The 14,759-nt window shown below is 46.9% G+C and overlaps 6 protein-coding genes and 1 non-coding gene across 7 annotated transcripts; 4 read left to right on the top strand and 3 right to left on the bottom strand.

Annotated features, from left to right (window-relative positions):
• Positions 1-1,129: 1,129 nt before the first annotated feature.
• On the bottom strand, positions 1,130-1,977 carry B0J16DRAFT_375687 (uncharacterized protein; the record flags this gene model as incomplete). The annotated part of the gene is made up of 3 exons (XM_046130714.1): positions 1,130-1,558; positions 1,615-1,886; positions 1,951-1,977. 3 exons carry the CDS (start codon positions 1,975-1,977, stop codon positions 1,198-1,200), a joined length of 660 nt encoding a protein of 219 aa, XP_045979283.1. The 3' UTR covers positions 1,130-1,197.
• A 1,806-nt stretch (positions 1,978-3,783) lies between these two features.
• On the top strand, positions 3,784-5,998 carry B0J16DRAFT_404809 (uncharacterized protein; the record flags this gene model as incomplete). The annotated part of the gene is made up of 1 exon (XM_046132832.1): positions 3,784-5,998. Exon 1 carries the CDS (start codon positions 3,800-3,802, stop codon positions 5,996-5,998), a length of 2,199 nt encoding a protein of 732 aa, XP_045979282.1. The 5' UTR covers positions 3,784-3,799.
• A 222-nt stretch (positions 5,999-6,220) lies between these two features.
• On the bottom strand, positions 6,221-7,914 carry B0J16DRAFT_375686 (glycoside hydrolase). Its single transcript, XM_046130713.1, has 2 exons — positions 7,697-7,914; positions 6,221-7,650 (listed from the first exon to the last, which is right to left on the bottom strand). Exons 1-2 carry the CDS (start codon positions 7,782-7,784, stop codon positions 6,359-6,361), a joined length of 1,380 nt encoding a protein of 459 aa, XP_045979281.1. The 5' UTR covers positions 7,785-7,914; the 3' UTR covers positions 6,221-6,358.
• A 1,347-nt stretch (positions 7,915-9,261) lies between these two features.
• Positions 9,262-10,792, top strand: B0J16DRAFT_349355 (uncharacterized protein). Its single transcript, XM_046128893.1, has 2 exons — positions 9,262-9,997; positions 10,048-10,792. Exons 1-2 carry the CDS (start codon positions 9,358-9,360, stop codon positions 10,752-10,754), a joined length of 1,347 nt encoding a protein of 448 aa, XP_045979280.1. The 5' UTR covers positions 9,262-9,357; the 3' UTR covers positions 10,755-10,792.
• Positions 10,793-10,888: 96 nt separating this feature from the next.
• B0J16DRAFT_t296 lies at positions 10,889-10,987 on the top strand. Its single transcript has one exon. It is a non-coding gene; the product is annotated as a tRNA-Ala (tRNA).
• A 969-nt stretch (positions 10,988-11,956) lies between these two features.
• B0J16DRAFT_388769 (uncharacterized protein) lies at positions 11,957-12,800 on the top strand (the record flags this gene model as incomplete). The annotated part of the gene is made up of 2 exons (XM_046131771.1): positions 11,957-12,333; positions 12,395-12,800. 2 exons carry the CDS (start codon positions 11,957-11,959, stop codon positions 12,798-12,800), a joined length of 783 nt encoding a protein of 260 aa, XP_045979279.1.
• Positions 12,801-13,063: 263 nt separating this feature from the next.
• Positions 13,064-13,757, bottom strand: B0J16DRAFT_349350 (uncharacterized protein). Its single transcript, XM_046128892.1, has 2 exons — positions 13,392-13,757; positions 13,064-13,332 (listed from the first exon to the last, which is right to left on the bottom strand). Exons 1-2 carry the CDS (start codon positions 13,510-13,512, stop codon positions 13,193-13,195), a joined length of 261 nt encoding a protein of 86 aa, XP_045979278.1. The 5' UTR covers positions 13,513-13,757; the 3' UTR covers positions 13,064-13,192.
• Between the last annotated feature and the right edge of the window lie 1,002 nt (positions 13,758-14,759).

The following is a 14,759-nucleotide window of genomic DNA, read 5'->3' as shown; positions in this document are numbered from 1 at the left end:
ACTGAATTCACAGGTGATTTACTCAGTAGGCGTGAGGAATGCGACAACAATCCTTTCGTCGTCACATCGGGTAATTGAGCTTTGGGAAGTGGTAACGGGTTATGTCTCCGAACGATGCATCAGCGCAACGAATATATCGAACGAGGGAAACGTTGGAACGAAATTGAAGCTATGCTCTTCATAGCTGCATCTATAAGCAATCAATCGCTGGTATGCTGGGCGGCTCCTTCTCATGAAGTACTAAGATAGCTTCCAACGTTTGATCCTATCGACTATATTTTCTTCTCACCAGATAGCCAGCTTGCTGCATTCCATGAAGTTCGTGATGCATCACTCTGGCGCCTTGCTGATGTTTCGCTCCTACATTCTTTTTCTCTCCAATCTTATCACCCTATTCTCTCATGTAACAGTATGTGATTGATGTCCGCAGCCAAGACAGCTTATGTGTGGGATGTCTCGAGCGGGATCGAACTTTACTTTCATGAGCTTGCAAAACTACTCTGAGGCCATAGCCATCTCATCAGGTAGTTCATTAGTTCCCGCTCGCCTTTTTAGGCTGCTTCCGAATGTGGAATATTGGCGCAAACTACGATCAATAACAAACTTTGGATCACGAAAGGACCATCTCAATCTTTATTCTTCCCACCGATGCTACGATGCTACCCGGTGCCTCGTCAAACAGTTACATTTGGCTTTGGGACACCTCATAGGGATCCATAGTTTGAAGATATCGTGGCCAGAAGGGTCTATTATGGGCATCGAGCTCTTGCCAAATCAGATTATTCTTACAATGTCGGATCATGTGTCTCCTCGTCTCTTCAACGTCTGAGGTGACATTACTCTTCAGTTGCACACTCATCGTATCCCTATCAGCCTACTTAATGAACCGCCGGACCAACAATTAACAGGTGGACTGGCTGTTCTTGGAAGCTGGGTTGCACAAGGCGCTCAGAGGATACTCTGGACACCTCAGCAGTACAGGGGATCATAATCGAATACAGAGTTTACCAGAGCCTGGGTTAATAACAGATCAATTACCTCTCTTGCTTTCAGTTTAGATTCTGTTGTTTGCTTTCACAGCCACTGATTCACCATACTGAGAATAAGCTACTGATAGAAATTTGGAATACCCGGGGTCACAATTCCGTTTATTGTTCGACTTATAGTCGGTTTAGACTAACAAGCTTAACCCCCCATCTACTGAATAAGCTCCCACTCTTCGCCGTGGCCTTCAACCTTCGTGACCAAAGCACTACCAGAGCTTCCGGTCTCTCCTTGAGCGAGAAAGTTCGTCTTGAGGTCACGGAAGTACATACGGCAGCTGTGGCCACTAAGGACAATCTCGCTGTTATCACTCACAGAAACATACTTTTGGCTGCTCTCACCACCCACTGGAGCAATGGAAATTTGGTCACTTCCAATGAGAACAGTCTTCTTGTCGTCATGATCTCCGTCAATGCGGAAGACGAAACGAGTGCGACCCTGGGTGGTGGCCCAGATCTGATCGTTCTTGGCGAGCCAGTAAAGCTCTGGGTTGGACTTGGAGCGGATGTAGAAACTAGAATTTATTGTATTAGTAAATGATAGATCTAAGTGCATGATTATGAAACATACGATTGGCCGCTGGTGACATCAGCTCGCTTAGGTTGGTGAAAAGTGGGAATGTTCCTGTGGCCAGTGTCGCTTAGGAGCGAATAGATAATCCTATCCTTGAATTCAGGAGCAAGGTCCCATGCGTTTTTGCCTGTGTTGTTCCATGAGTAGAAGTCGGGTGACAGACGCTTGACATCGTTGTCTTTGTTGGCGGATGCCTCACGCCACCACTCATCAATGGTTTCGGCGTCAGGTGCGGCGAGGATGTACCGCCAGTGGGGCTCCGAGGGTAGCTATGACTTGGGTTAGGTATGGGAGTTTTCTGACTTGAAAAGAGCAGTCGGGAGCGTGACGTACATATTTGAGAAATGCGAAGTAAACCATTGTAAATGTAGGTATTACACCGATTTAAGCAAAGAATTGTAATGGTAGTTGCAGAGTGATAGAAGTTGAAGCTGATTGTAAGACGAGAATGGAAGTCTGGATTCTAGCGTTTTCCAGCCTGGCCTTTATACTTGTTACAGCGTTTCTGAACCACAGAAGAGTTAACACCGGAATCTTGAGTTGCAGCTGATTTTCCCTGATCGAATGCCACAGTCTACGCTGAGGCCCAATCGCCTATCTTTCTGAGACATGGCATCATGTTGTCTTACCGCCTTGACGTAGCACGTATTCAAAAGACTGGAGTTGGAATGTGAGGGTTGAACGTGGCTTGCTGAACGTCTTGGCTGACTAGCATAGATCAACCAATGTAAGCTCGCCTTCACAGCAGCGCCTAGGAGGGAAAGGGATTACTTTGAGTCCAAAGGTATGACGAGATGTAGGCAATGGGGTTCGGCTGATTGTTCCGGAGCTGTGCATTGGTTTAGTTCAATCTCTCATATGTCAAAAACAATGGGGAACAAAATTCAAAGCGCTTTGGATGAGGTTCAGAAATCGGCGATCCTGGATCTGTTGTTTTGCTAAGTACCTATAGAGGCTGTTGACTCAACAATCTGGAATAAAAATTACTTTGAGGCCCGAAACCTAACATATGCAATGGGATTCAGCTGGCTGCAGCATATTAAACTATTGGCTCAGTTGAGACCCTCAGTAATTAATGGGTTCAATAGTGCGTTGGCTTTTACTCGCGTTCGATAAGTCTATTGGAGATACTTAAACTATAGGTTTGGCTGATCACACAATGCTACAGTCAGATACTGGAGATCAGACCCTCGGAAGCCCGACTCCCGGAAATCAGATCTACAGGGAGTCCATTTCAGAGGCAGATGTGCATCCGTGGCGTACCTGAAGATGTCAAAGCAACAAGTGAATAAACTAATGCAAGTAAGCCTCGATGGGAGTGGCTAGGGAACGGGACGGCACGGAAACGCCGGCGTTTTCCACTTTAAGTTTAGCATGTCTCGGATTGATCGCCCTATCCAGTACTCTCTTCAGTAGAGATCATCGAATTGGACGACGATCATTTCAAGTCGCAAGCTGAAATAGTTATTGGAACGGCTAGTGATCGTTAGAGCACACCAGCTGAAGCCAGGAGGCATGTGAATGCGAATGTAGATCTTGACAGAAAAGACTCGATAGATACCTGAACAGGAAGAGAACTGTCGAGATGGCTGACACTAGTCTCACCCAGGTAAAGCCAAGAACAACAAGGTGAGACTGTCTGCAAACATTTCAGTCTCCCTTCTTCCAGGTCCTTGTACTGGGAGAGTCAATTGAGGGATATCGTCCAATCAATCATGTTTGTGCTGACCCAAGAACCGGTACTATGGAGGTAAAAGTGATAGGTCAATTCGAGGGGGGAAAAGGTTCAGAAACGAGGCCGGGTCGAAGAAGCTAATGAAACTACAGCGGCCGCTTCCCCGCAGGAATTGGCAATTTTTACTCGGCTCACAGCCTTCGGATCTCGATGAAAAGTGTGCTCGGTTCGAGGAGTGGGGGTTGTTGACTTGAATCTATAGCTGATAGCAAGGTGAACTATCATTGATCAACAGTGACGCAGTGGCTGAGCTGAGACATTGCATTGCCGAGGGTCTATTGGCCTTGGCGAGGTAAAAGGTTTGCTTTCATGACGCTGGTAAGACTTATGATAACAAGGGAAATAGAGATATATATCACGACTGAGTATCTATTGCACAATCCAGGTAGACAACCATCACTCTCAATACCTTCTTCTCATCTCCCACACCTCTTGTTTATTCCCAACATGCATCAACATTGGAAGGTTGTACTGACGCTGTCAGCTCTCGCATCGAGCAGTGCAGCAAAGGATATTCCATTCGATGCTCAGCTTATCCTTCAGCAGCCCGGCCTCCCTTCCCTGCGTAGCAACAATGGTACTGGCAAGGGTCTCGATATTCCAACCACTCGTCCACACAGGTCTATCGAGCTGAGTGAGATTGTCCCTGCCAAAGACTCCGCCGGTAACCATCGCTGTTGTCCTATTGGAACAGTCAACGACGGCACCGGCTGTGTTTTTCCTCAATCTTCAGTGTGCCCTGAGGGTACCTACCTCGATGGCAACAACTGCATCAGCAAGGACCCACCCCAGTGCGAAGAAGGTTTTGTCTACAACGGCCGAAACTGCATTGGTCCTGGGCCCAGTTGTCCTCCTGGGAGCTGGTTCAATGGCGATGCCTGTGAGTCTGAGACTGGACCTGGATGTAATCCTGGCTTCAGGTATGACCAGGGTGTTTGCATTTCCCTCACTGATCCCGGATGCCCTCCTGGATTTACTCTCAAGAACCGGCTTTGCACTTCAAGTACCCCACCCGGATGTACCTCGCCTTTGAAGTTCGAAGATGGGAGTTGTGTCGGTTCTAAGCCTCCGTCATGCCCTCCCAACACAAAACTCTCAGACGGCAACTGCATTGGCAAATCTCCTCCGTCTTGCCCTCCCGGCTACACCATGGACAACAATGTCTGTACTCATGAGGCCAAGCCAAACTGCCCTGTTGGCTCGTACTTTAATGGTTCTACTTGTGTATCAGAAAAACCCCCTTCTTGTAAGCCCGGCTTCTTCAATGGCAAGGTCTGCGAAGACAAACCGTCCTGCCCACCCGGCTTTGACTTGAATGGGAGAGTGTGTTCTTCTGAGAGCAAGGCAACTTGCGAGGTTGGCACATTTTTCTCTACCGATGACTCTACTGGCAACTCTGCCTGTTGTCACAAGAACTTCCAGTTCAACGGAGAGAAGTGTTACATGACAGCTGAGAATGAGGATGAGTGCCCTCCAGGATCCCACTACGATAACGGACGATGCTGGATTACTCTTTTGACGGAGCCTAGTTGCCCTACTGGAGGAAAGTTCAACGGCAAGGTTTGCATCGTTCAATCAGTACCGGAGTGCCGATCCGGGACATACACTAATGGAAAGTGCCTTATCTCTGAGGATCCCAGTTGCCAAGGCGGTGCTGTCTTCGACGGGGAGAAATGCGTCATCGAAAAGCGTGCGACTTGTCCTCCAGGCTCATCCCTCAGTGGCAAGAAATGTATCTCGAGCCATGATCCGACCTGTGAGCCTGGCCAGATCCTGACTGGAGATCACTGCACCCATGAGCAGCGCCCTGAATGTCCCGAGAAGTCAACACTTGTTGGTAGATACTGCAAATACCCTGATCTTCCTTACTGTGAGGATGGTACCAACCGACACGGTAACGACTGTACCTCTCCAGTGACCCCTGATTGCCCGGCCGGAAGCTCCTTCAACGGCAAGAGTTGTGTTTCTACCACTCGTCCTGAATGCAAGCCTGGGTATATCTTCAACGGCTCTAGTTGTGTTTCTGAGAAGGATTCTCCAGACTGTCCCAAGGGCATGCATTTTGACGGCACCAATTGTGTGTCTAAGAAGCGTCCTGACTGCACCAATGGTCGAATATTCAATGGACGTGCCTGTGTTGACAAGAAGGATCCTTCATGCCGTCCAGGTCTCGTCTTCGACGGCACCAGCTGCGTTTCCAAGTCCCCCCCTCGCTGCGAGCCTGGCACAAGCTGGAATGGAAGCAAGTGCGCATCAGAGAAGAACCCAGGTTGTTCCCCCGGAATGACCTATAATCCCGAGACTGAGACCTGCGACTCCGACACCAAGCCTGATTGTCCTGTGGGTACTGAGCTTCGAGGCGATATTTGTGTGTCGCTGAAGCCGCCTCAGTGCCAGAACGGAACGATTCGCAAGGGCGGCAAGTGTGTGTCTCCTGACCCTCCCGAGTGCCCTCAAGGTCTTACTCCCAGCAATGGTCTTTGCGTCTCCCCCAAGCCGCCTGGGTGTGGTGAAGGTACTATCTTTGACGGCAAGCGATGTGTTATTGGCAAAACACAGGAGTGTTACACCTTGCATACCTGCCCTCCTGTTGGTGCTGCTGGATTGTCCGCTCCGCCTATTCAAGTTCCTCTAGCTGCTGAGTAGATGATATTCTCTTATGTAATGTTGTATTAGTTGAGATAAAGTGCATAGTTAATTGAATACGCCTTTGCTTCATTATCTTAAGCAAGAAAGTCTGTTTGGATATAATTACAAGCCTAGATAAACATGAGTAGTCTTAATATTCCCTCTGTTCGCTCATTGAACTATGAGCAGGACTTTCCATTTGGTATGCAAAATTGATTGATCTTGAATCTTCAATTGAATCTCAAGCTAAAAGAGCTGGTTTAACTGTATGAATTATCATCCCAGTAAATGCAATACCTATATACTGTCCTTTATTGCGCCATGAAGCAGAAGTCTAATATTAATTATATACAAGAAAAGACCAATTTAGGGTTCAGTCTAAATTACAGTAAATGCAACGCCTCCCACAATACCCGCTGCCATTAGGCCTGTTATGACCACAGCTAGTATCTTATCCGTCGCTGTAATCGTCTTGTATTCAGGTTTATCATTGCTGACATCCAGGCCGGTGTTGCCTGCATTCGGATTTCCTTTTGACGTTCCGCCAGTTTTTGTCGTTACAGGCGGTTTCGCTTTCGGGACGAGGGTGTACTGGATAGCCTGCAATGCACTCATCTGCGGCCCAACACCAACGATTCCATCGAACTTGTCGGACAACCATGTAAAGCCGCAAGCCGTACCAGCCACACCTTTGAAACCCTCGGCGGGCGATCCTGTGCACACAGCAGCAGCCTTTTGGGCAGATGCTCTCAGGATCTTCATGATGGTATCAGCCGTATGCGGTGCTATCAGTGAAGTCGTGGCCATCCAACGGGTTAGATATCCTTTGAAGGTCTGTTGATCCAAGTTGCACAGCTTGTGTTCCTCGCAGAATTGTTCGTAAAGAACACCGTTCTTCGTAAACTTGACCTCAATATCATTCAGTACCCCGTCGACGGCAGTTTTCCATTTGGCCTTCCCGGTCAAATTGTACATGGCTGCAGCTCCATAGAGATAAATGCCGGTGTTGTAGGACCATTGATTGGTGTCCATAGAACTTGGGCACTTGCCGGCGAAATGAAGTCCATCCAGAATCTGGTAGTCCTTAGTGATGAGTCCCATCTTTTTCTCCCAGTCATAGACCTTCTCGGCCCAGTCTGCATAGGTGCTGTTTCCGGTATAGCGGGCGAGGCGCGCAGCGATATTGAAGAAGCAGCCGTTGGAAATCGAATTCTTGTAGTCGTATCCTACATTCCAGGTAAAGATTTGCCAACGAAGACCGCCGCCGCAATGCTCTGTGTCCCAACGGCTGACGTATTCATTGAAAACAGCCTGAACCAGTGCAAGCCACTGTGGCTTATCCTCTGGAGGGTCAGGAAACTTGTGCTCAGCAGCTGACATAGCGGCGACGGCCCAAAAGCCTTGATCGTCGTTTCCTTCTGTCATAGTCTGGTTATCGGGCATGTAGTCATTCTCAGTACCGACTTGATGTATCATAGCTTGTTTGGTGATATCGTTGTAAGTTTCATCGCCGGTGAGCCACCAGTAGTCGATCAATGTGCCGAACATGCCTCCTGCTATCCACCAGTAATAAGGATCTGGTAAATTTCCTGGTACGTCGCCGGTATTATTGCCAGTATAGTATTTAACCAAGCCATGGGCGACAGTACTCGCAGCTTGTTTGATCGACTCTAGATATGGTGAGTTGTGAAGCACTGGAAGGACCGACAGACTTACTCTCATCATCCCATTTCACATCGACAGCGCTACCAAGGCCCGCCAAGGCTGAAGTCACGGCGAATAAATTGAGTATGGACGGTTTCATCTTGTCGACAAATGATAAGCAGCAAAATAGAGCCAAGCACCAAGTGGAAGACTGGGCAAATGCCAAGTTGTTTCTTGTCTATATATCTCCTGAACATGAAGATGAGAAAAGGAGGAGGTCAAATGCCAAGCTCTTCGCTTAAGGATATACGAATGGGAGATTTATTGGTCAATGAAATGAGGTCTTTTTAGCATGACGGGTAGAAGCGAGTGGCGGTGATCCCTAGTCTAAAAATGGATGTGAAATACGATTTCAGGTTGAAACGAGGCAGTGCAAAATTGTAATTAATCGGGTAAGAGAAATGTTACAGTATCACAAACGCACGTTAAGTGTCCAGCATATTATTGACAGATGGGCAATCTTCTTGTACCGTAGATTACAGTAGCTGACATTTAAGCATACATTTTAAGTGCATTGTCCCCATTGAATAAACAGCAAGTTCTCCGTGGTGTCAGGAACATCAATCCACTCTCGCTCTAGAACATTAATTGTCAAGGCACCCTTGCCTGGTGCGGTGAATCATATACTGAACGAGGTTAGTAGCTTGCTAACGCTCGACGGGAGATTAACTCTAATTTTAAATACGGTGTGGGGCCCCAGCGTAGCCTGATGCAAAACCCCTTAAGATCCTGCAGGGACCAATACCCTGGTGGATAAAATCCTCCCACAAAGGTAACGATGTCTTTGTAACTTTGTCTCATTATTCCTGAAGATCTTCGTGGCGGTGTGGACCAGTGTCAAATTGGGTCTCATAATTGCCCCAGTCTCAGTTTTTAAAGCCGCTGCTGAGATCATATTGTTGACTGTAACGTCTCGTGATGTGTCTCAAGCTTTCCACTGCTGACAACTACCCTGATGACATGGCTAGGTTAGGTTTTTGAGATGCATGCGCTTCCATGGAGGGTGGTTGTGGATGAGACGACGTTGTATCTACAATTAACGTGCTGGTGTTAAGGAGCAAAATTCACGGTTCATTGTTCGTCGGTATGAGCGCGTTGACTTGTCGCCCACTCACGTCATGCACGGACTGATAGAACCAGCCAATAAGAGCGTGAGGAGGAACATTCACCCGATTATCAAAGGCTACACTACGCCAGGCTGGGAAGGAGTACCTTCTTAACGAAAAAAGGGTCGAGGACTTCCAGCATTGTGAATCTGGATAACAGTTGAAGTAATCTAGGCAATTTATGCAAGTTGAACTCGTGGTTTAGATCATTTGGGTATTTTGAAAGACAGCAAATCGGTTAAAATCACGGTAAAAACTCATTGTTAACGCCAGAGCGTAATGTCACGGAACGGGATGGTGATGGCTTTAGGGTAGTTTCCACCCTTCCAGCTTATTCCAGCTCGACTGAGAATCACAGGTACCTGATTACCATATTGTAAACGTTACCTGGTTCTAGGCATTTAGAATTAACTTACTTTAAAAACAAATGTCCCTCCGGTTTTAGAACCAGCAAAATTCAGCCAAACGTACGACCATCCGTCGTTTAAAGTTGGTTTGTGTCTGGCTGACATAACCGATCACAGAATATATATCATTGGGCTGAAAAAAAGGTACGATGATCGCTTGATGCGGGGCTCTTCACAAACATCCTCAAGAGTAGCCTTCTCACTTCACTCATTCATTCTCTCATCCTACTACGTACTTCTCAACATGGGAGAATGGCCACATCCTTTCTGCGCCCTTTGTGGTACGCTAATACTTAATGAAGGGTCTTTGGACCTAGAGCCGAATATTTGGGACAGAGGCGCATGGGTGCATAACGCCTTTGCGATCGAAGGACCCGAGTGTTTGGGCGAGCCTGTCGAGTCTTCCACTCATCCAGATGAATTATTCAACTGGCATGAAGCTACCGGCCATACTGACTACGAGTTCGGTTGGGGCCACTTGGCATTACTTCCTAGTGGAAAAACCGTGTTTCCGCATTCAGCCCACGGCAATCGGGACTTGGCGTACGTCGAAAGTGGTCATATTTATCTTGGCTTTCACAGGGCTTGTGCATCAGTCGCTCGGCAGTTCATTCAACGAACAAAATCCTACCCTGTCAAGTCCTTTGCTGACATCTGGATTACCCTAAACGGACGTTATTCCAAGGGTCCAGGTGGTACCGGCGGTGATTATGCTCCCCATATACCTGTCAAGACTGAGAGAGGAACATATATCTGGACTAAAGAAACTGCATACTATATGGGCTACTCGCACAGAATTGAATGGGTAAGTATTTGCAGCCATTGTTTGTTCCTTCAGCTAATATCCATCAATGGGACTATGATCCTCTCTATATCCCTAACCTCACAGGCCGTCTACTGGAGAACCTGACTTCAGAAATCATTGAATCTCATACTGAGTCGAGCAAGCCACGAGAGGAACTGGCAGATGAGATTGTCAGTCAAATTGTATCTGGAAAATGGAGTTCATACGGGCCACCTACACCATATACACTGCCTCAACCATTTTGGAAAAAGATCCTGGTCAATATTCCGTTCCTGTGGGATATCGATGTGGAACAAATTGAACAGTTTCCTGATATCCCCGCAGATCAACAACGAGAATGGAACTGGGAAAAATTGGTACGGGGAATACTGTCCGGCCCTATTCCACAGAAAAGATCAGACTGCGAAAACTCAGAATGTGAAAAACGGTCGCACAGCGTATGGGATTACAGTCATGTGAAACTGGATTTGCCCCCAGGCTTAACAAATCGTCGACGGATCTGGCAGATTTTGGAGGATATGAATCCTAAAGAACTGGATGTCTTGAATGAGCCGGACTTTATTGTTCTTGATGAACATCTGGATCGGTTCATTCGTCGGACGGTAAAGGGTGGGGTTGACGTGGACGATCCAGATACTACTTGTCTTGACTGGGAATCGCCTTCGTCTGTGGATGGGGATGTACGTGAGGAGTGGCTGGCACCTGATGGTTGGGCAGCCACTGGTTCAGGAAATCTAGATTCATCTTGGTAAGTAGTCATGAAATAAAATATGAATGCTTTACAGTCCCAATTGGCTTTAAAATCAGATCAACTGCAATTATACTCTCTGCAAATGTTCTACAGCAGCCTTAGTAGGACGATTGCATGCCGATCAATATCCAAATCGGGCGAATGGTTTAGTGGTATAATACTCCCTTAGCAAGTTCGTCTTTCCGACAGTCTTCCTTCTGGGAGTGGTCCAGGGTTCGATTCCCTGTTCGTCCAACGTAGGTGGTTAGATCCCACCAGTCTACCTTTTTGCAGTGGTGGAGTGGGGAATTGGATAACTAGAAATTTGCTCTTTTCAATGTCTATTTGCATCAGGCTTACTTACATTGGCATTCTCGCCTTCCGGTACCTCGCCGCGCACGCGGCCCTTGCATTGCCACATACAATTAATTCCAGAAAGAAATCTGCTATCTTACCAAGTCGAGACAAAGGTCAAGCTGAGCAGCGCAAGATATTCAAAGACAAGGAGTCGCGTCATCGTCTCTTTGTCCGCTAGTGAAGGCCCTAGCTTCGTACTCATGTTCGGTGTCGTGAAGATGTCATCACATCTTCTGGTACGATCCCTTTGTTACATACAAAAGTAAAAAACCACCACTTCATAAACGACCGGACAATATTTGTTCGTTAATTCGCTGATCCAGTGTATTTAAAAGGCAAAATACATAATAGCCGTCGCGCTACCTTATTAAAGGGTTACAGTTGCCTTTCATTCCTGAGACTCCCTCGCTTTTGAGTGGAATCTTAAATACAGAATTCACTGTTACTTATTGACTCCACTAATTTCACTTTCCCAAATTCCTTTTCTTTGCCCTGGTGCGAAGCCCTCAGGACCAATGTCTGGTAGCTGTGGTGTCTGTGTGTAAATGCCACGCCAGATCTACCAATCAGAATGTTCATGTAGCTGATCAGTTATCGGGGATCATGAACATACATGGATTGTAGAGCGCGAAACAGACAGAGGAGGTAAAGTCCAAAGTAAATTGATTCCACCGAGTCCAATCTATATACCGCTGTTATTACGATGGAGACAACTTCGTCACCAAATCGCGACTTCTTTGTTGCACAGTGCTTGTCTTCATTTTGTACTGGCCAACACAGGCCATGTCCCAATTTCAATTATCTTTGTTGACTTCTCTCTTCTTTCATCATCCCCTCTCACCTTTTACTCTACCAGAGGCTTCTATCATGGCCTACTACTCAGTTGTGAAGCAGTGCCTCACGAGCCTGCGCTCCGGGGCCAATGTCCTAGATGACCTGAAGGAGCAGATAGGAAAAGACCGGAAGACCGATGAGCTTTTTGCCCAACGTCTTTTCTATTACGAGACACCAGACCTCCCAAACAGCCGTCTTAAACGAACTGCTATGTCTCCTCCACCGACAATGGGAGAACTCACCCAATGGCGAATGGATTGGTACACCTACCAAGCATCGAGAATGAAGTCCCGTCAGAAGATAATTGCCTGGAGCGATCAATTAGACGGGCTAATCGATGGGGTCAGAAAGCATGTGGGGAGGATGTCGACCCGAAACGTACCGTCCCGAGACGAATCCAGAGTAAAGGCGTACGCAAAACCACAAAGAAAGCTTCCGTTGCTTCTGACAGCACTTCCGATGGCGACGAAGAATCATCCGACGACGCAGCTGCATTCCGCTGTCTCTGATTCCGACAGCTCCTTCGCTTTCTTCTCGCTCTGCGACCCATCAACACCGCCTACTACAAATTCAAGAGTATGACGTCGACTTGATGGTCGTCCTAGCTGTCTCCCGAATGGAAGATCCCATCGAAGGTGAAGAAAAGTGGCCGCCCTGGTGGAAAAGAAGCCCCGAACTGTGCTGGTGGATCACACAAGACGTTGTGGAATGGCTGGCTCAGATACCTGAAGAGATAAAGCCGGAGATTGCCGAGCTGGGTATTGAGATTTCGGAGGAAGAGGACAATGTCATTCGGATTCTAGCTGAAGATGCAGCTACCCATATCCTGATAGACAGTGGTGATCGACTTGACCGGTTCAGAGGACCTCGATTCTGAGGTATGGGATTACATGGGTATGTGTCTTTGGAGACAATGGAGGGAAATGAGGATAGGGTCAATATAGAAGTTACTTGAGCAGCGCTTACGAGACCTCCTTGAATTGCCTTGAATTGCCTTGAATTGCCTACAGGTAAAGGTAGGAGAAAACGCCTCTATATCTTCGTGTGCGCTGCTAGTACTTTCCCAATTACACTTGCCCCCTCCGATCATAAGAACAATCCACCGATGGAGAATCATCCTTAATCGCAACCGACTCGAGTCTGTTCGATGTTCGAGCGACATCCTGGTGGTTCTGTAAGTATCGTATGTAAAGCTACTAGTTAGGTAGGGGATAAACGAACTTCCACTAGTAAAAGGTGAAGTCAGTAAACGCCAACACAAAAATATTCCTAGATCATGCAGAAGGGATAGAAACGGATTGGGCATACGTACTGAAACATTCCTCCTTGGCCGTTTGTCCAGTAGGCACAACCAGCACCATAAAGAATATCCTGCGTGTTCATTCTAGTACAGGCTTCATGGACTCTCGCTACAGATGGTTTAGTTCAGAGTACATTGATACCAAGCTCCTCATCTGGGACAACATACTACCGCCAATGGTGTACCATTGATTGTTCGCCACCCAAACTCCATCGGCAGCTTGTGCCCAGGCGTCGGCGCCATTAATTAAAGAGAGCGTGACAGGCAATGCTAGTGTAAAGAACCGCATGTTGTATGACTGATTGATTGTGCGATTATCCTCTTGTACAATGAGGTAGGTAGGATTGTATAAAGAAAATAATGTGAGTAGTGCGAAGACTCATCTATAAGCAGGAATCGACTTCCTCTTTATACAATCAATTCCAAGTTCTACAATAGGCGCATTGAATAGCTTAAGTGGTGTAGCCCATGACATGCCCAGCAAATTTGCCAGCATAATGAGGTAACCAATAATGGCATTCAAATGTACATTTTTGGCAGGTGTAGATTGAAGGAAGAGTTTAATAACATCTGATTCGTGATTTGCGTAAGCACGTGTCGTTGGAGGATCGTTATTCTAGCTTAGCGATAACTAAGCGAGATGTAAGTCAGCACTTGCTTAATTCACCGCAACCAATAAATAACCTTTCTTTTCCCACGTTCTGCAGTCTTGTGGTTTTGGTGTTCTCTTCTATGTGGGGTAAGGGATGTGCAAGTTTAACAACGCATCCATGTTCGTTACAACTTTCATTGGCTTTATCCAAGGAAGCCCTTAGATACCCAAGGTCATCGATTAACATTCGCCCCCTTTTCATTCCCCAGCGAAGTAATTTTACGCCTGGAAAAGAGCTCCTACTAGCCGATCGTGCCTACTATAGCGACCGTAAGGTCATGGGATACACCCGTTACAGCATTGACTTTCAAATGAAAATGAGCACTCACAAGCATAACTAGATAGAGTATCTAAGGAGATTAGAGTTAGCGCTTAGGGTTAGCGCTACATACCTTCGAGGGTCTTCTTAGGCTACTACACCAATAGTTTTCTAAACCAGGTCCTTATTGTAGCCTTGCCTACGCACTTTACACGTTACGTTGTAAAACACTATAAACGCTTTCTATTCATAGTATACACTCCATAAGCTGATGTTATCAATTGTGGCCTTGTTAAAGGCTAGCTTAGTTAGACCTCCATCCTTTCGAAAGCCATCCATCGGTGTTCGCTTCCAAAGTCGAAAAAGTCAAGACCTTGTTTCGTGGCAGATTTTGGTTGCTTAAGTCTTCCTCGGTCCTCCCCAAACTGTTTTCGCCACTGACCCCCTGACCACGGATAGGCTGCATGCTCCCCGCACCCTTCTCCTCAAGCCATTTGATGGAAGCTTCTAGCTTGTCGGCATTTGAGGCCTGAATGCCTATAATGTCACTTGCCGCGTCGACGACGCCGCTCGTATTGAGTTGAATCCGCTCTGGTGTATTTAAGGTTTCATCTCATTGCTCCTA

The sequence above is a fragment of the Fusarium flagelliforme genome, assembly GCF_020744385.1.
Source record: "Fusarium flagelliforme strain FIESC 12 MPI-CAGE-AA-0113 chromosome Unknown B0J16scaffold_7, whole genome shotgun sequence".
Classification (NCBI taxonomy): domain Eukaryota; kingdom Fungi; phylum Ascomycota; class Sordariomycetes; order Hypocreales; family Nectriaceae; genus Fusarium; species Fusarium flagelliforme.
This window is presented reverse-complemented; position numbering and strand designations above follow the sequence as displayed.

What these genes read in the sequence shown, in the direction of transcription:
- B0J16DRAFT_349350 (XM_046128892.1), bottom strand. Translation starts at nt 13,512, where the DNA reads ATGCGGTTCTTTACACTAGCATTGCCTGTCACGCTCTCTTTAATTAAT. An exon ending in ATGGTACACCATTGGCGGTA is followed by an intron (nt 13,333 to 13,391) that starts GTATGTTGTCCC and finishes AACCATCTGTAG; the next exon opens with CGAGAGTCCATGAAGCCTGT.
- B0J16DRAFT_375686 (XM_046130713.1), bottom strand. Translation starts at nt 7,784, where the DNA reads ATGAAACCGTCCATACTCAATTTATTCGCCGTGACTTCAGCCTTGGCG. An exon ending in TGTGAAATGGGATGATGAGA is followed by an intron (nt 7,651 to 7,696) that starts GTAAGTCTGTCG and finishes CACCATATCTAG; the next exon opens with AGTCGATCAAACAAGCTGCG.
- B0J16DRAFT_349355 (XM_046128893.1), top strand. Translation starts at nt 9,358, where the DNA reads ATGCGGGGCTCTTCACAAACATCCTCAAGAGTAGCCTTCTCACTTCAC. An exon ending in GGGCTACTCGCACAGAATTG is followed by an intron (nt 9,998 to 10,047) that starts AATGGGTAAGTA and finishes CTAATATCCATC; the next exon opens with AATGGGACTATGATCCTCTC.